The sequence below is a fragment of the Dermacentor variabilis genome, chromosome 3 (genome assembly GCF_050947875.1).
Source record: "Dermacentor variabilis isolate Ectoservices chromosome 3, ASM5094787v1, whole genome shotgun sequence".
NCBI classification, from domain to species: Eukaryota; Metazoa; Arthropoda; class Arachnida; order Ixodida; family Ixodidae; genus Dermacentor; species Dermacentor variabilis.
In genome coordinates, this window is record NC_134570.1 from 118,312,794 (window position 1) to 118,333,737 (window position 20,944).

The 20,944-nt window shown below is 43.1% G+C and overlaps 1 protein-coding gene across 6 annotated transcripts in view; it reads right to left on the reverse strand.

Moving 5' to 3' along the window:
* Positions 1 to 684: 684 nt before the first annotated feature.
* Positions 685 to 20,944, reverse strand: part of LOC142576223 (cationic amino acid transporter 2-like) — a 147,747-nt gene continuing 127,487 nt past the window's right edge. For all 6 annotated transcript variants that reach the window (XM_075686241.1, XM_075686242.1, XM_075686246.1 and 3 more), the window contains 2 exons: positions 16,250 to 16,372; positions 685 to 4,147 (listed from right to left, as the gene is read on the reverse strand). In XM_075686241.1, the coding sequence (XP_075542356.1) occupies positions 4,113 to 4,147; positions 16,250 to 16,372 (158 nt within the window). In that variant the 3' untranslated portion in view covers positions 685 to 4,112. The remainder of the gene's footprint in view (positions 4,148 to 16,249; positions 16,373 to 20,944) is intronic.

Here is a 20,944-nt window from a genome sequence, read left to right on the forward strand (position 1 = left end):
TCACCGGAAGTAGTCGAAAAGCCAAACGCTTATACCCAACCGCTCACCAAGAGTTGGAGAAAAAGTATGGCCAGGGAGGAGGGTAACTTAATTGTGACCGTCCGTAGACGTTTAACGTATGTTTTACTGTAGAAGTGTCCTGAAGAAATGCAAAAAGATGCACCAAGCAGAGGAAATGAAAAAAAAAAAAAACGTTTCGGCTCCCTGCAAGCTATACCCTACAAGTCTACAAAAATTTTCCATGCGGTTTCAGGGACTAAAGAATATACAGGGACTTCAGCCCTTCTGCTGTGTAGGAGTGAAAGCGAATGAATGGAGCACAATTTCGGAAGGGTTGGCTCATCGCCCAACTTTGAAAAAGGGAGATGTGTTAGGGAATGGGAGACGAGAGGTTGCACCGAGTAACCTGCAGCAAGAGGCTCCTCGTATGCATGGATAACCCGACTCCAGGGCGTAGCGCAGGAGTGCCATCATTTTCGTGGAGATAGTTGAAGGTCAGGAGAACCTTGTCACAGAGGTGAAATTGTTACTCAAGTTTCCTTCACATCAACAGATGTTTTATCAACCCTCATTTGCGCAGCAGTTCTGGCACAAAATTTAAAATGGTCGGCCTACATCTGTAGCGCTGATAATTATCTTGTTTAATCGAACGGTGGAATTATGGACAAAGACAGGAGACAAAACTGGGACTATGAGCAGGTTTAATACGCATCAATCACATTGCATTTTAAAGAAATGACAATATTATACAGAGATCTATAAAAATATCTACTCTCAAAATTCTTTACTGCATTAAACAATCTATTTTATGTTGGCCACACAGCCTGTAAAATTCCTCCAATTGTCCCCGAATATGCTGCCCTAACTTGTCTTAAATACTCTAAACACAGCAAAAACAGAGCACAAGGCTCTAGTGCTGGCGCAGTTGGCCATCAGTACTTTATTTACAACTGTACAATAAAACACTTATAAATTGCAAACAGTGTTTGCTGGCGGTCACATCTAAGGAATGGTCCCAGAAGACAACATAAAACGCTGCATTGCATTATCAGGCAGGATCCATGTGTAAAAGTATGGAAGCACATCTAAAAGTTGACAAGTTTCCCTAACACACATACATACCACGCAACGCTGTTAGTTGGGCAAATGCAGTCATATATAAAAATCGGGAAGCACATTCGCCACACATGGCGGAGCAGCTTTGGTCTGTTTCTAGATCTGTTCAATGGGTACTAAATAAAGGAAGAAATCAGTGCTTGCAATTCTGGTACACTCGTTCATCACCTCGAACCATAGAATGAAAAGACAATGAACATTTAAATGAGCTGCACTCAGAGCAGTAAAAACAAACACTTCATGCCAGTGGTCAACAAGAAAATGCACCACAAGATGACAGCAAAGAGCTGTTTATAGTGCCCAGAGAGAAAGTGACTATAAAGTGGTGTCTACGTAAAACATGTGGGAAAAAGAAACTGGCTAGGGAAACCACATACCTTTCTATGCCAACACGCAGGGAAATAATTCACAAACGGCAAGCTTTTGCATCTATAGTTGGAGCTTTTTGCACATGTAAACTCTGCAGCACACGCGAGACCAACTTGACAAAGCAACAAACTAGTACTCAAGCACCGCAGTCGAGCCACGATGTCACACATTCCGGCTATGGTCACGTGCATGGCTCTCTAACAACGAGCATCAGGATTGCTCACACTGGCAAATTTGCCTGCCAACCCTGCAGCAGCCAATGAAGTTATGCTTGCTGCATTTACTCCAACACGCAAAAGCCATCCCACAGAACTTTTCTGCCAGAAATAAACAGCACGGGAAAAGAAAGTATGAAACGTAAAATTCTGGAAGAAAGACAGCAGTGCACATAGAGTCAGTCCTTACAACAAGGCATCGCTGTTTACACAGTATTCACTACGCATGCATGACCCTCGACGTTGTCCGTCTGTAGTGGGCATCCGTTCTCGACAACCCTTCAGAAATTGTGCAACTGGAAACAATGCTCTGGACGTCACCTGGACACCCATCACGTGGTCACTTGGTGCAATGAACGCACACACAGAACCATGCAAAATACTGAGGAAGCACAAGCTCTCATGAATAAAATATGCCTTAGTCGTGTCACAGCCCACCATGCCGCATGCAAGGTTCTTCAGCTACAGACAACCTGCCTACACACTAAGCTCTATCTATGTAATGGTCTCACGTATGTAACTGACAAAAACAGAACTCGAGCCAGTTTTACTGAATGACGACACTACACGCGCAGTAGGCCATATTTACATGCGTGATATTTGCACTCCACAGATGGATCATAGAAAAAAAAAATTTTATATATACACATCTATATCTGTTTTGCTTATACAATGGTAACACTGCGAAGCTTGGTGCTATGATGATGACTGTGCTTGTTGCCAAGTGTCAATGAAACCTGTTTTCATTAAGCGTTGTGTCACTTGATTTGGCTACTCAGTAAATTAGGCGTAAATTAAAATGCAACCAAGCTATTCAGTTAAGCACATGTAAATTAACATGTCAAGTCGCAGAATTGAATCAGCTTGAAAACCCAGTGGGCAGTGTAGCATAGAAGAAGATTTAGGATCACAGAGTTTCACTGGCGCTCCTGTACAACTCGCTAAACTGCGTTTATTCAAACGCAGCAGTAGGCGACTCAAAATCGCTTAGAAAACATTCGACTTGACAATCACCTGTTGAATTAATATGGTCCCATAACCTTTATGCTATATAGCGTAATCAAATTTCTGTGTACACAATACAGTAGGGTTCTGTGATCACCACTTGTGGCTTACAATAGCCTGCAGTGGTGCTAGGTCTGACAATGTTATGAGAAGCTTTGGCTAATCACGCTCGCCAGTCATCCACCTTCAGTGTGCTATACACTTGCTAAATGTCAATAATCCTTTCATTCATAAGCGTGCTATGCCTGTATTAAACGTACATCGAATGGACTTGTTTAACTGCTTTTTATTTTTGGCCTATGGTAAAGCTGGTTGGGAATTTTACCCCACATAAACAATACGCCTATTTTTACAATGATTCATTCGAAAGTTAAGTACGTATATCATGCTAGTGAAAATGCTATGTGGTGCTGGTTAAGAAGTAATCAATGTATAAGCACGATTGCAGTAAAACAAATAGTATGGAATGACGAATCTTTACCTTACCTGTAGCAAAAGGTACAATGAGGAAGTTAAAGAAGCTCCCCAGCAATTTCTAAAGCTGTGGTCAATGCGCATGAACCAATTTCAAAAAACAATAATGTTCACAAGTAGCCCCGTAACACTCAAGTCAAGAGCAATTGTAGAGGCACGAACGCCCTAAAATCAGATTCTCTGCGCAGTTAAGATTTCACATGGTAGACATAGTTAAGACTAGACAAGTTAATATGCTTAAAAGAAGCCAAGTGCCACTGCAAATGGGAAGAGCATATACTGGGCCACCGAATCTTTAACAGCGAGAAACTTGTACATGTGCGCCTGGTGTAGCAACAAACAAATATCCAGCAAACAAGCAAACTCTGAAAGTATGCAAGATGTCATCCCATAGAGTAAGGTACCTTATGTACCTTTTAAAAGCCTCACAATTTTTTGGAGCAATTATTACACTATTGCATCAGACACCAATCACACATGGCATGACCCAAGGGTTTTAAGATGCCACAAGTGCCAATGTTGGCGAAGCATACAAGAACAAGAAAACAGGCACTATAGCCTCAAAAGCACGCTATCAAAAATTCATTCATCAATCACTTATTTTTCAAAGAGGATATTGTTGCTGATAGCAGACAGTGGCAATCATTTTTCCTAAATGTGAACAGCAGTCCGAGTACTCCTGCACTTCTTGCAGCCGCACGAAAAGTACGAAAATGTGCAATGTACAGAAGGAAAGCTGTTAAACAAACACACACTGTTGCATACACTATCACAGGCACAGCCTGCCTTATCACAGTGCCATTTTGGCATTGCACGTCGGCTGATAAAGAGTGCAGAAAGGTCATTGTCTGAGCTGACGTGACTTTGTTTTCAGGGCAATAAAAATAGGGTAGAAACAAAAAGTCCTGTTGGGCCAGCAACAAAAAGCTTTGGTCAGTGTCTAGTCCTGGCTGACGGACTTGCAGCCTCTGTTTGAGAGCAAAAAAAAAGAAATGGGAGAGAGCAGATGTGCTCAACATTAGCCACAACTCCTGCGCTGCCATACAGAGCAACAAAGCGGAGAAGAAAACAACAACACAAGCAATAGCAAGGCACAATAGAAGTGATAAGTTTCCAAAGCACTGGTTTGGCATATCAAAAATAAAGCAGCGAGTCATGACACACTTAAAATTGGTCACAGTACGGCAAAGTGAAGGTGTGTTGAAACCATGCATGCATGGCTGGTTTTGTGCAAATAAGGAGTGACATCTGTGCATTGTGCCTCCACCAGATTTAAGCATGCAATGACTCAAACAATTCTTTGGCAAGGCGCTCAGAGTGGCAGGAGTAGTAGGATTATACCAATATATTCCGCGGAATGGCTTTGTAGTGTCATAAAAGAGGGCACGTATGGTAGGGCTGACACTGAATACTTGCAGGAGCTCTTTTCACGATTCCGTTGCATACAGACAATTTTTTTTACCATTCCAAGGACTAAATTTTTCAAGGCGGCTGTGCCCCTATGGGTTAAGTTGGTCCCATAAACCATTCACAAAAATGTAGCCCTTTACAGCACATCACATTGCTTCATTTAGCTAGTTGCATGCTGCAAAGATCTCTCGCCCTCTGGAGGGCGCTGCGATGAAGAATTGGAATTTGCAAAGGTGCGTACAGTACCACATGCGTTAGCTTAGCCAGACTGGCCAGTTAGCTATTCACACATGTCCGGTTAGAGGTACGGCAGCCGGTTTGTGCAAGCTATTACGAAAACGCCCACAATCAATTATCTACACTGCAGAGGGACCGACGAAATGTGAAAGCTTGTGCGATGGCCACGTTTTGCTGCTTCTGCGAAAACTAAATACCTGCACTGACTGCACAAAGAACATGAGCTCAGCTTTCCAATGCACAGACTGAACATACAGTCGAACCCCGCTACAACGAACGTCGCTTCAACGAAATTTTCGCTTCAACGAAATATTTCCAATTCCCCGTCAGCTCGCTATACAAAGTAATGGAACAAATTTCTCATCACAACGAACCATTTTTGGGGCGCGTTTCCGCTTCAACGAAATTTTTGCTATGCGAAGCTCGATTTAAAAATATATCTTACAATAAAACAAGCATATCGCCGCCCATCTATGTACTTCCATAGGCCCACGCTGCTTTGTTTCGCTAAACATTCGCTGGACCAAACTAATCCACTCACTGAAACGCACATGATCACCGCCATAGCTTGGTGTTGATGACTATCGGGCTGGCTGCCTTGCGACAAGGCGCGGGGGCAAGCTCCCGTTTTCTTCCAATCCAATTCAGAGCCGCAACCAATCCGTTGCCAAAGGACGCAGCAGCCTGGCAACAGCAGCGCGTTTGCCCTAGTTTTTTTCACTCGTGCTTGTGCTGCTAGTGCGCTGTAATGAATGCGAGCATGGCGACTTCATCTAGAAAGCGGAAGTTCCTCTCGCTTGAAGAGAAGGCACGGATTATCAGCGCGGCATCCAGTGGCAGGAAAAAGGGAGATGTTGCAGCGGACTTCGGCATCTCACAGAGCACGCTGTCAACGATCTTGAAGTCGAAAGACGCGATAGCGCAAGCTCTTTCTTCGGGGACATCCGCGAAGCGGAAAAAGCTGACGCAAGCGGCTCATGAGGACCTTGAGAAGGCTCTGTACACGTGGTTCCTCGACGTGCGCGCAAAGAAGATGCCGGTCAGCGGAAACATGTTGCAGCAAAAGGCACTTGGCTATGCCTGTATGCTGGGCATCAATGATTTCAAAGCCAGCTCAGGGTGGCTGACCCGTTTTAAGGCCAGGCATGAAATCGTCGCTAAAGTGCTGTGTGGGGAGTCGGCCTCATCAGACGCCGACGCTGCATCTGCTTGGGCATCAGCTACTGTGCCGGAATTAATGGAGAAATATGCCACATCAGACATATACAATGCCGATGAAACGGGACTTTTCTTCGAGCTCCTCCCCTCCAAGACGCTTCACATGAAGGGCCAGCCATGCAGCGGAGGGAAGCATAGCAAGAAGCGTGTGACTGTGCTCCTGTGCTGCAACATGGACGGGTCTGACAAGCGCTGCCCACTGGTGATAGGCAAAAGTGCGAAGCCGCGGTGCTTCAAAGGTGGCAAGAGCCTGCCCGTCAAATATGTTGCCAATAAGAAGTCTTGGATGACACGGGCCGTTTTCAAAGAGTGGCTAACCGCTTTCGACCGTGACATGACGGCAAAGAAACGTAAGGTTTGTTTGCTCATCGACAATTGCTCAGCGCATAACGTTGAAGACGTTCAGCTTCAAAGCGTGGAAGTAAGATTCTTCCCGCCGAATTGCACGGCTTTAATCCAGCCGCTGGATCAAGGTATCATCAATAGCGTTAAAAGCGCTTATCGACAGCGACTGATTCAGCGGCTGGTGTTAAACATCGACACCGGTCGGGCAATCGAAGTGGATTTGTACATGGCTGTACAGATGGTCTCAGCAGCGTGGACGGCAACCAGTCGCAGTATCATCTACAACTGTTTTGTGCACGCCGGCTTTCACTCCGATGCTCAACTGGCAGCGAACTCCACGTCGGACGAGGAAGGCTGCAGTACAATTGCTCCACCCTCCACAGAGGCCAATGCGGCATGGGCAGCCCTTCAGGACTCCGGAGATGTGCCGGCCGATGTTCACATCGGCGACTACATCGCTGTTGACAGTGAAGTGCTAGCTCACGAGGAGCTGAGTGACGAAGCTATAATTGAGGGCGTTCGCCACAACGACGCATCATCGGATGATGACAGCGACGCGGAGGACTTAGCGCCACCACCTGCAATAAAAGTGATGGATGCTTTTGATGTGATCCGCAGATTTTTCGGTGCTCACGATGACGACGTCGCGATGCAACTGTTCACCGAGTGCGAAAGCCGCGCCACTGCACTCGTGGCAAAAAAAAAGAAGCAGAAGAAGCTGACCGACTTCTTTGGAAATAAATGATGTTTTGGGACTATGTGGTCCAACCTGACAGTGTTTTTGGCCTGTTTTCGCCTCAACGAAATTTCGCTTTAACGAAATTTTTCGCGCGCCCCGTCAGTTTCGTTGTAGCGAGGTTCAACTGTAATGCCACAAATGTCTTCACATCAAGTAACACAGCTAGGGTATTCTTCAAGAGCATAATGGCGGTACCAGCATACACTAGCAAGAGTACTAACTGCATCACGAACACATTGCACAGTCCGACAGTGTACACCCTGGTGCAGAAATGAGAGACTCGTCGTGGCGTTTTAGACTACAACTGTCTGCCATGAGATTGCGCTACTGCTTCCTTTTGTAGTTATGCATGGCTTGCATAAATAAAAATGAAAGTAAGTGGCACTGACAATATAATAGTGCGGGCTCTTCTGCCTGAGCCATTCACACTGACAAAGGGGGGAGGCACTGCTGCAGACGACGACAAACGCAGACAACATTGTGCTCACTTGCACTCTCGTAATATTATGTTACAGTGGGCCAGTTGTTTCCGAGTGTCATTGTTGAACACCAAGCTGCAATGCAACATGGACGATAGGACATGATGAACTGAGATGCAAGACTTGTGTGAGGAGCAGTTCTTTTCCCGCTGCTGTTATGCCTTATGCCTCAGTTCATCACATCCTGTCCTCAGCCTTGCACTGCAAAGTAGTGTTCCACCAATCACGCCTGGAGACTGTTTCATATGTTGACCATGGCTTCCAATTTTGCATATACCACTGTATTTTGTTTCTAAATCACCTAACAGGAACTAAGGAACAAAAAGATTGGTTAGTATAGACTGGACTAGAGCTATTCTAGCAGTGTTGGAAATAACTAGCAGGGTCCCTTTTGCACAAGAATGTACGTGCCTTTTAAGCATTCTAGTCACTTTTTTGCTACCACAATAACTTTTCTTACAACACCTGTACACAAGAAGCAGCTTTAGTGCTCGGCATTCAAATATATTTATATATATATTTAGAAAATAATATATATAAATAAAATATATATAATAAGTAAACAAATAAACAAATAAAAATTTTTGAAAGCTTAAAATAGTTTGCTGAAGCAGACACCGAACCAATTTCGATAAAATTATTAGCACATAAAATAAAAAAACTTGAATTCTAGTAATTATCAGGAGCACCATCACTTCTTTGAGCTCTATATTCTAGAACTGAAGAAAATTTGAAAAATTCTAAAATACTGCAGCACCTTTTTCACATCACTATGAACCTGCAATGATGGTAGACGTTATGTCAATCTTGTGCCTTTTATAAATGCTGTCTATAAAGTTATAACTACTTGGTTTTGTTAGAGAGATGTAGAGTAGTTAACATGATGCTTAATTTCTCCCAAATTCCTGTAGTCAGTCTTGTAAAAAAAATTTTGAGGGCTTAGATAAGAATAACATGTCTGCTCCCAACAGGATTAAAACTTGACTTCTTTTCAGTGCAATAAATTTCTTCCGAATTATTCCAGTGGTTGCCTGGTGACACCAATTCTGTTTCACATGTACGAATGCAAATCTTTCTATGAAGGTACAATTGACAACACGGACACCAATACAATAGTGAACCACCCCATGCACCAAAGCATGTTGCACGAAGGCAAACAATCTGTATAAAATCACAAAAGTACATTGCCAGCTGTACAAACAATGCACAAAGTTAGACATCAAGCACACACAGGTGTTAGTCACAGCAAGGCCACACACAGGAAGCCACACAGCACAGCAACATGTGAGCAAGAGTAGTGCAAAAAATTGCCTGCAATACACCACCAAGTATAAATACAAAAGTTTACACAAGACACTGCATCCATGAATATATTTACATATTTGAGTTGGTTGACATTGAAAACCACAAAAAGAAATTTATTTAGATGTTACGGCCATGACCAGACCGTCCGGACACTGGCCACAACGAGGAAATCAATTTGCATCTCAACCTAAACCTACTCAAATACCGATTTAGCAGAATGCATTGTTGGGCAAGTTGGTTCATTGTATTTGGAAAGATTGGTTGTGCTTTCTAGACGATCACTGTCACTGTCTTCTTCCTTGTGATCGTCTAGAAAGCGCAACCAATCTTTCCAAATCAAATACCGATGCAGCTGTCACAAATGCTTTTGTGTGCACGTGTGTTGTGTACATGCATGCACGCGTGCAATAACACATGGATCTCCGTCAAATGTAAAACCAAATGATCCTACATTAAAGAAAACAAAAATTACTATAAATGGCACAATGCCAACTAATATATTAGACACTGTGTCGTTCTTGCTACACGCATCAAGACTTCTTGGATATTTCCCTACAGCTGTACAGTCGATCCTTGTTATAAGAAAGTCTTACAGACAAGAAAATATGTTTATATCCAATAATTTGGATATAAACATCTATTTAGTCTGTTTTCAATAGTTTGTTGGCATTCTATTCCAACTTCAAATAAAATTTTGAGCAAGTAATTTCTGACTCAACTGTAGCATTAGCGTTTGCGTCATCAATAGTACTGATAGTGTTATCGGGTGTTAAGTTTTCCCAGTTCATGTGCTCTTTTTCTGCTATACCATGACAAATCTATCAATGAGCTTATACTGTAATAAAAAAACTGGTGCAGGTCAGGCATCTCTTCTTTATGCCTCTCTCACTTTCTGTAATAAGAAGACGCATGTAAGGCTTGATGTAAAATTAAATTTAGTGTCACTTAATTGAAGCACAATTGCTCACTCAATACCTCAAAAGAAAAAGAAAAGCTTTATGTCCTGATAACCAGAGCTGCCATCTCTTTCCTTGCAGACTCTGCTAAAGTACAATAATTTTGCCACATTTTGGCATAAATTTTTGAGAAATCTAGAAATCCACCAGAAGATATTTTATTCAATATTTGCTAATCCACTGAACTTAATTTTCGCTGCAAACATCCAAAATACCGCATATTTAGGGCAAAATCTGCGAAAATTTGCAACATAGTGCGGACTGACCACTGACTGCAGAGATATAGGATAAAATGTAAACTTTTTGCATTTTGTTGGCTTTTTGTGCGAGTATGCCCCATCTATAGATTTTTTTCTTTTTAAGCCAACCATCTTGGCCAATTTTCATTTCTTTTTACGAAACTGCATCTGGGCACTCTACAGCAGATGTTAACATAGCTGGAAGGTTGGAGGATACAACAGTTCAGTTACTCCACATTGCCAAGAAAATGGAAGACTGTACTAACCTAAACTACTCTACATCTATACATTGTATCGATACTATATATCGTATCACCAACATTTCAGATATTCCTCCAGTTATTCATTTAAATAACAACCGTAGGAAGACTACCCTGCAGTAGCAGCCATTGATTTCTGATATATTAGCAGAAAGCATGACATTAGGTTTAGATAAGTGCTTCAGCACAAAATTGACTTAGCTTTATAGGAATGACCTCAGCCTTTGTGGTCTGTGATGATCTCTATCGACATTATACAGTACGTACATAGCAATAAAATGCATGTTGAAAATTATGCATTAGAGGTGAAAAATCTGTGCATTTATCAAAAAGGTTGCACCACCTTTCAAAAGCAATGAAGTTGTTTACATTGCATGCTCTTCATAGGGGAAGGGTTGTGTAGTCTTGTACATTAAGAAAGTGTTTCAAGGAATAATCCAACTGCTATAGACAGATGAAACTTGAATTGTGTATGTATGTCAACTACTGTTGAGGTGGATTGAACAGGAGCAGACCCCAACTTTTGCTGCAATGACCTCTCAATGGAACCAAGAATATGCCACACCTAAGTTAGCTGCTAAATGTATTGTTGCATCTGCAATTAAATTTTCTATGATGGCACCTTCCGTAAAATAAATTTCTTTGCTTGTTGAATGTAGCTATGTTCCGTTTCCGTTTTGCAATGGTTAGACTTGCGTGTTCAATGCGACAGTGACGAACCATTTCGTTATGTTTCAGCCCTACTGGTACTTATGGCCGAGCTGTACCAATATAGCTTTAGGGCTAAGCTCCTAACATTTTGCTGCGATGCACTGAGAGGCCAGGATTCTTAAGCTTTGCCTCAAAATATTGCAGGAGATGGCAACAAGCACTACATGTAGGGAAATTTGGCCCCATCTGTGGTCTAGAGAATAATAAAGTTGGCAACAATACCAGCGACAATACCAGCACAAGTACTACAGTGGAACCCCTTTGATATGTTCCTCACTGTTGCATTTTCCCGGTTGCATTTTCGCAGTCCCGACTTAAAAGCCATTGACTCCTATGTATTATGTTTGCGTTTGATAAGTTGCCATACTGCAATGTCCCCACACCTTCTGTTACATTTGAATGTGACAGTCACGTAAATTTAGCAGCGCAGGGGCAATTTGCTCTTGTATGTCGCTACGAAGATGATAAATGTATTCTCGCGGTTAGGCCTGTCAGGCTCTGCCCATGGCCCTGCCCAGAAATTCCGGAAGTAGGTGATAGTCCTGATAAGCATGTCTCAGTGCAGTTGTGGTTTTAGCTGGTTCCCTAAAGACCGCTTCGCTGCAATCCAGCATATGCAAAATATTGCGGTGATATAAAGAGTGGGAAAGGGCTACTATCATGAAACATAGCGTGCATCCCTTAATGATACACGCATGCACGGGCAGTGTCCAGTCACAGTATGAGCGCCAAAATGTCTAATAACTGCACTAACAGCCATTAGGAGTTGTTTCCGACATTGCTGTGGCAATTTAGGGCCTCCCTCACTGTTACCTTTTTCTAGCTGCTACGTACGTTTATCTTATGTGGTCCGTTGAAAAGCATATCAGTGGAGTTCTGCACAACGTTCAATCATTTCTCCTGGTATAAAATAAAAATTTGTAAATTCAATCTTGCTCTCTTTTTAGGTTGGCAGTGTGCAAGAAGTTTGACAGACATTTCAATTTTAACACTTGTTCTTGGACAAACACCCAGCTGTGAGCAACAGGTACATTGTAGTAACATGGAACGAACATGCATAGCAGTAGACGAAGACACACTTATTACATGCACGCCCGATTTCAGCAACCTCATAAGAGAGGCCTCGTTGGCCATACTAGTGATCAAACACTAAAGCAAAGAAGGCTCTCTGAAGACAAACGACAACAGGTTAGTCTCGTACACAGATGGGTTGTTAAAACAGTACAGAAGCAGCAGTACATGTCGCACAAATTGTACTAGCTAGTAAGTAGCTTTTCGTCAGAAATTTCAGTACTTAATTTTCTTGTCTTGAACTGTTTTCTATAATGTGCTTTGTTAACCACTACAGTCTCCAAGGCTCATATTCACAAAACCAGCAAAAGAACATTTTTTTGATTGCATAGGTACAATTGAAAACTTCGCTTCTTTCTGGCATACCACTCAGCTTCAGCATAACCACTTTAAGGTGCCGATTTCCTTGATTAAAAGCAACGGGGATGAAAATTCCCTATTCTTTCCATAAATTTTCCAGAACTGACCAATTTCCTGCAAGTTTAGTGTCTTTCAGAATGCACTCATTTGATGCCTCTTACTGCTGCGAATTCCTGCACTTCTTTTTACATAGCGAATAACTGAAAGTATCCTCGAAAGCAGATGATCAAGAACACGACTGAATCAAGAAGAACAAGATCCAGACAATTAAGAGACAACTCAAGAAGCTCTGCCCGTATCGTGATCCCACCGACTAAAGGCACAAAGCGCGACAAACATGAGACACCCAAAGCCGTGTGTTAAAGGTTTAGGCACTGCACATGAACTTTAGTGCAGGTAATGCTCGTAAAGCCAAGATGCAGCTGAAATGTCAATGCATTCGGTCGAATGTGTCATTCATGTTGGAAAGCTTGAAATGAAGCAAGTCTCAACTGGCACAAAATTCTCATGAACGCGGTGCAAAAAAAAACCCACACACAGCATTTCCTCATAAAAAGGAGGCAATGTTTAGGTGTACGTTTACCATTTGGTTCAGGAAAAAAAAAAATACAATGCTTAATATCTCCCAAATATGTACCGATATGGCAAATTTTTTAATGCTACTACATCCAGGTTATGACTGCTGTGTACACTCCCTACTTAACTGAAATATGAATGAGAGATGCTTATTCTGAAAAGTGTTTCTATCAGCCAGCATGCAAGCGTCAAGTATGCATGTCTGAAAAAAATGATAAATACACAAAAACTGCTGAATAATATGCGCCAGGGCTGAAACTAAGCTGCGTGGTCTGAAATAAGTGGATGAATGTGGTTTGTTGCCCATCAGCAGAGTGAAAGACAATGGCCTGGACGAACGGGACTAGTCTTTGGCAACTAGTAGGATGAGCAAAAGCTTGAACTTAGAAGTTAAGAGTAACCACGAACTACCAAACGGATACCTTACCGCCTCTTGTTGTTGTACTCAAATATGAACCCTTTCATTCGGTCCACCCTAGAAAGTCAATCCCTCAAAGCTGTTTTATTAAAATTGTGAACTAGTACCCGCTTCCCTTTCCACAAAAATGAGAAATTGAACAGTACGGAGGAGCCACTGCTCGTCTGGCTGAACAAACTGTAGGAAAAATGTTCTGCAATAACCGTTTTTTTGCATTGTTTTTGCAATAACTCAACTCACTTTTGTCAGTTGGTTTAGACATAGATAACACAGTAAGAATGATGTAGTGCAGGCAGACACACAAAGTGCTGACTGCAAATTGACAAACAAAGCATTCAATACATGTGGTCCCTCACTACAGCCTATCACCTGCTCTATTTGTTCCTACATCAGTATGCCTCAACCAGCCCACATCAGCGTGCTTCTTCACTCCTGCAACATCTTGCTAAGCAAGATGAAACAGTACTATTTATAAACTACACATCTATGTTTCCGTATTTTAAACTGCATTTTGTAATAAAGCAATAACATACATTTTCTTCCTCTTTTCGCGTTACATATCCTCAAATTGAGAGCTGTCAGTGGAAGATAATGAGGCAGAAATGCCACGATGCAGTGGACACTGCACCATCACCAGTAAATCCCTATAATAAATCACTGTGCACTGCCTCAGCTGCATGTTAGCTTTGTGTTAGGCTTGCGACAGCATCACCACAAGTTGAAAGCCAGTGTCAGAGAGTACTGAACAAGACAAACACCTTTGCACAACTTCACTGTCCATTAAGCAAAGCTGCCACAGTGTCCTGTGTTACAACAACGAGAACTAATGGCTGGCAGCTAGGCTGCACTCAAGCAGGCAGAAATTTCTTTGACAGTAAGCTCTCGACAGAGAACCCACCCTCTATTAGAGAGACAAATAAGTGGGATACCAGTTTACTGATGGTGTCTCACGGACTAGTACTGCACAATGGTCTCTGAAGGGTGCCGTACACGAGAGCACTGGAATAAATTTCGACAGCTTAGGGAATCTCGAACATGGCCGAACTGTAAGGACGCGAGTGCTTCTGCAGTCCACCCACATAAATATGCAGTCACCATGGCAGGGAGTTGAACCACCCTTATGCTTGAAGGTATAACACCGTAGCAATTGCACCACTTGGCTACACTTTTGTAAATAGTCAACATTGTTTTGTTATGAGCTGTTCAGTTTGCCCATCCATGGCTTGATGCATTCCTGCTGTAGTGGTGCTAGGACGTAGAGGCAGGAATGTAATCTTAAGTAATCTGGTCCAATATAATTTAGAGAAAAAAAAACGAGGGAAGACATGGAAAAACACTATAAAGGTACGAAAGTAATTAAAACCAGATGGGAACTGTCAGTAGCCTCAAATAAGCCTGTGAAGTTCCCGTCTCATTGACCAATTTCGGAATCTTCAGTACGTTTCAGCAATATGGTTCTTCACTTTGTCGCTGGCTTTGTAAGAGGAACACGAAATATAAAGGAAGCAAATATAAATCCACTAAAGACCAATGGGAACTAAGTGGTAATCAGTGAAATCCAGTGGGAATTTAATGCAAGTCATTGGTTGACTATACAACGATGTAGACATGTTGGTAATGGATACTGAACCCAGGGCCACTAAGTATATCGGCACCTAAATGATTGATGTGCTAGCCACTTAGCTATTGGCCACCGTATGCGCCAACATGCATACGGTGGCCAGTTTTGGTGCAGAGTATGCATAATGAGGGCTTAAGTCATCTGCACTCCATGTACATATACATGTATTCGAGGCAGTTCCAAGTGGTAAGTGTGCGGTACTGGCAGAACCTCGTCGAAAAGAAAATAAACACAAAAAGATTTTAAAGAAAGGCGAATTGCCAGCCACCATGAAGGGACCTGTGAAATCCTTAGATAAGGAAAAAAAAAGAATGTTGGAAATGCCAATCACCAGTGTGTTAGTTAAGAGTATGGTATGGTATGGTAGTTAGGAGTATGGTTAGGAGTATGGTATGGTAAAGGTGCATGGTAAACAAAGAAAAGGGAGGACAGCCAATTGTGTGTACTAAGTTGACAACAAATATGCTAATTTAACTGCTAATGGACCAAAAAAACCTGCAACTGCAGCAGCATTCTAGTCAGTGGCATCCTTGAATTGTAATGAATCCTGAAGAGGTGCCAGTTTTGAAAGGAAGGCTACAGACTAGCCGGCAACGCACGTGCAATTCTGGTGTTCACCGTTTCACTCAAGATAACCTTCCTTCATGGACTATGCCAGCTTTGCCATATGCCAGTATGGTGGCTCACGGAGACAAAGTATAGGATAGTATGTGTACACATAATGAAGTACAGAAGCACTTCATTTTTTCACCTGCTACAGGACAGACTGAGAGTCTTGTTTTTCATGTACTTTGCTTCAAGTGCTCTCTGCTAGCGATTACTGCCACAGATCTCTGGACACTGGCTTTCAAAACAGCAGACACATTAGCGACACAATGCGTTAACAACACGGGGCGACAGACGTGTTCCCAACAGGCACACAAAATCACAGCACACAAGGGACCCCAACAGCGCAGAACAACAGCAACGTGGCATGAGCAAGGCAGGGGCGGCTCCCCGAACTGCCCAGCAGTGTGCAGTTTCTCTCTACGTGCAGCTCGACCTCCTCAGCGGCCGCAACAGCGACCTCGGGGAGGCCTGCTGCTGGGATGCCCTGTCACATGGACATGAGCGGCTGCCTCTCACCGTCTTCACTGTGGTGATCAGAACTGGACGACTCGGCTGAGCCAGCAGCCTCGTCCAGGATCGGGGGCGATGCTTTCCTCTGCGAGCTGTTCCAGATGCCGTAACCAAAGTAGATCAGCATCCCTGCCAAGGGAACATAGCGTTGGAAGTATTCATCTTCTTTTTTTTTTTTTTTTTTGCCATATCGCATGATCACACTTTCTGACAACTACACTTCACAGCAGAATAAACAAGAGATGCTGAGTGTGTTCAACTGAAACTGCTGCCGTACACACCAACACGCAAGTCTTTAGATGAAGTATTTTGCTTTTTTATATGACTTTTATTATTTTTTAATCGAATGATTATAGAAGTTCAAAATATTTTTGGCTTAGAGGAGATATATGTCAGTACATCACACAGCAATAAATTTTGGAAGCTATGTGCATATGGGTGCATCCCACTTAACACTGGCTCTTCAGCACAAAGCACGCTGCATGACTAGCTGATGGAAAGATTGCAGTGGTTGCATGCACAATGTGGTCTTTTCAAAATGTTGGAATTGCGATAGCCTGTATTGGCGGCAACGGATAGAGCAAATATCATGGATACGTTTCTTTATCTGTATCCACGGCCTGTAATCGACAGCAGTAGTATAGTATATAATATCTCGTTGTGCCCTATTGATCATTAACGACTTGGTTTGGCCTATTGTCGTACACTTTTATAAGTCTGTGCACTAATAGCATGCAACTGTCGCCAAAATAAAAATTGTTTATCATTCTCAGGGTGTCTACCAAGTTGACATGCCCAAATTCACCATGTTTTCCAGGTTTGCCCTGGGTGCCTTTGCACAATTCCCTGAGTGATGCAGAACTGTTTTATGTCAAGACAGCCTGAAACCATATCGCCCGATGCTGTCACTCTAATAAGCTTACGAAAAAAATAAAGAAAGACGATTTATTCTAATTTGAATAATAAGGAGCGGTGTTTATGTTATTCAAAAAGAGAATAGAAGGGAGGGGTTAAAAATGCACAGCAGATAAAATGTCTCCGAAAAAAATTGCGGATGGAGTCAGATATTCTCAAATATGAATAAAAAGGAGATGCATACAGAAGCATATATTTTCGAATATGAACTATTTATATCAACTGATAGCAAGCTCAGTGGTATGAAGCCCGAACTTTGTCACAATTGAGATTCTCTCTCAACAGCTCGCAAGTCAACCTCAACTGTCCTGACATCCTCGCAGCACTGGCACGACGCCATAGTGCTGCGTTTCACTGCTTTAAAGAGTTTATTTTGGTCTGGATCAGGGACACCTGCATCTCGGCATTAGCCAACACTGTTTTTTGACCTCAAGCTTCTTCAAAACAGCAGCAGCATGCTTCCTTTCCCGTTCATTCCTCAATGCGTAGGTCCTTTCTGTTCTTGTCCTTCCGCCACTCTTTTGCCCCACGGACAATTTGAAGCATCTTTTTGGTCAGCTACAGATTCCCCATCCGATTTTTCGAACTCCCTAGGGGCCAGAAAAACGTCAGAAAAATCGGCGAGCGGGAAAAAAAAATACTACCCTTAGGGGCTCAAGCCACCACAGGCACATTCAAAAACGCTCTGGAGGCCTGTAGGTACACATAATGGGCATATTAGTGCTCGTACTGTGACAGGAAATACCGGGTGCACGCATGTATAATAAAGGAATGCATACTGTGTCCCATGGCAATAGGCCCTTCCCACGCTTGTTATGCTTCACTGCAATACTTTTGCGTATGCTTTACCAAGTAACATTCCTGCATCGAGGCGAAGCTGACGTTTGGGAATCAGCATTATGCAACGCACCGTGCTTTCCAAGCTTCTAAGCCAATCGCGAGGACCACAAAGAGTCTGTGCCATTGCTGACAGCAGAGAGTTCTTTCAATAAAAAACACGGCACCTAACGGCAAGAAGCTTCATAGAGAACGTCGAAGCAGTTAGGCCTAACGTTGCCACAATAGTGGCTACGGCTGCCAGCGGATCTGTGTGCGAGAGCGCCGGTTCGAGGCAGTGAGGTATTCAAATGGCTGTGGTGGTGGCTTTGATTAATGCCGTTTCAGATCTGCGGTCACAGCAAAAAGTCCAGAAAATCGGACGGCGAAGAGTTCTTGCATCCGAAAATTTCAGATGTTCTGATACATTGACTCTATGGGGTACGTGGTGGCGGTGCCGCAAAGGCGTCCAACTTATCGGGAATCCGGGAAGTCGGTCGTTGACTGTACACAGGCAACTCCTCCAGCCGACAAAGGGCATCAAAGACGATTCATTACGATTCTTGTCTGTACTCGAGCCAGCATTACCGCAACTTTGGACCCTTTCAATAAAATTACAGCTAATTTTCCCTGATAGAGGTACAAATTCCCTGAGTTTTCCTTGAGTTTTTCCAGACTACTCAAAATCCCTGAGAATTCCCAGCTTTCTCGGTTGGTAGACACTGTGATTCTGTTAAATACTATACTGTTCCCCTATGAAGTGATGCTAAGTGCTTTGAACTACATAACGTAATATAGGGAGTGAGAGCTACTCAACGTTTCCCTATTTACCAAGCACAACAACGTTAAAGTTGCAGAAAAGAAAGTTCAGTGGTGCAGTTGCCATGTTCAATTGCGAGGACGCTATATGATGTCAGAGTTGGACAGTTTCTGCTAAACAGCACTGGAGTCTACACATTGCCATTTCCCAACCAATTCAACCGGTGTTGCTAAAAATACAGTGCAAGTGTCATGAGCAATGAGAAAGCGAGCACACAGATGCAGTGAACACAAACTCCCACTGGGGCGAGAGCAGAGGCAGATTTTTCCCATCAAGGGGATGCCTTTAGCAAGTGCAACAGTGCTGCCTGGCTTAAGTTGTCAAGACTGTATCCGGCTGGTACAGATGTTGGTGCTCAGACAGACTTCAATCCACACAAGCTGTCGCACACTGGCCAGGGACGTACATCATCATCATCTTTTATGTCCACTGCAGGACGAAGGCCTCTCCCTGTGATCTCCAATTACCCCTGTCCTGCGCCAACCGATTCCAACTAGCACCCATGAATTTCCTAATTTCGTCACACCACCTAGACTTCTGCCATCCAATATTGCGCTTCCCTTCTCTTGGTAGCCATTCTGTCACCTGGTCCAATGGTTATCTAATCTGCGCATTACATGACCTGACCAGCGCTACTTTTTTCCCTTAATGTCTATTAGAATATTGTCTATACCCGTTTGTTCTCTGATCCAAACTGCTCTCTTTCTGTCTCGTAAAGTTAGTCTGTGAAGGAGTATGTTTACCTAGGCCAACTAATCACAAGGAACCCTGGCCATGAGAAGGCAATTCACAGAAGAATCAAGATGGGTTGGATCGCACACGCCAGACATCGTGAGCTCCCAAACTGGAAGCTTATCATTATCATTGGAAAGGAAGGTATACAGGTGCATTTTAATGGTGCTGACATATGTAGCAGAGACTTGGAAACTGACAAAGAAGCTTGAGAACAAGTAAAGGACCGTGCAAAGAGTGATGGAATGAAGAATGCTAGGCCAGGGACGTACATAGTTGTGTAAACGCGAGCTTGCACATGCTCATGGGCTTATGTGTGGTCTGGGCTTGAGGTTGCAAAGGGGTTCTAATACAGTCGACTTCTGTTAATTCGACCCTGACGGGGCCGAAGAAATTGATCGAATTATCCGGCGGGTCGAACAAGTTGCAAAAAAAAAGATACTTCGAAACATGCAGTATTTGCCTGCTTCTAACAATGCCCTGGATCAAACGCATGCTTATTTTCTGTGTCCAAAGTATAAAACTAATGCAGAAATAATATTAGAGCTGCTAAATAAAGTAGAAAGCTAATGTGCACCTGATTCTTTTAGCAAGAAAAATGGGCATGGGTATAATATGTTGCACAATTGTGGTTGGTTTTCTAAAATCAGCTTCGCCATACTGTTTTAACGCAACAGCGTTAAGGACCCCGTGTTGCAGAAAATCTGGTGCCAGCGTCCCGCATCAGGCGTTGGACGTCGCTTCATCAAAAAGAATTGTGAACCATGCATACCCAACCACTCTTCTACCACCAAAGTTGCTCATACCTTGTCTCATTCTTTACAAAGTTATTCCTCGGAATTTTGAGAACAGCAGCCCACAAACATATGTAATGAAAAGAAAACACCAACAGCGCATATCTTTTTTGTTGGCTCTTCTCAGACTGCAATATTAGACGTGTGGAACAATAACAGCAGATCGAACCACGCAGGAGGCCACGTTTCTGCCAGAAAGCTTGCCTTCATGCATAGCGTTCGCCGCCAGCGTTCTGCGGTAAACCTAACGGTTACATAAGCTTCAGTTGCCGGGAAGCACGAAAAGCTGTCAGGGGTCTTTGAATGCCATCACGTTCCACTGGTAAAAACGAAACTTAAGCATCCTCGAAATTTTCTTTAAAGTCACCTCAGCCGCAATACAGACCTGTCATGCGGCAAAGCATACAAACACTGCAAACATGGTTCAATTTTCTTGGGAAAAGAAGGGTGCGCCTTAAAGCAGGGTGCGAGACCGGGCTAGCTGGTATTGCATGCTGACGTGACTAGCACAAGAGTGGACACGGTTCGCCCTTTCGTGCCCTGTGTCCACTCTTTCGCTATTCACTTCAGCATGCGCCTTAAAATCGGGTAAATAACTTAAACAATATGAGCTACCATTATTGC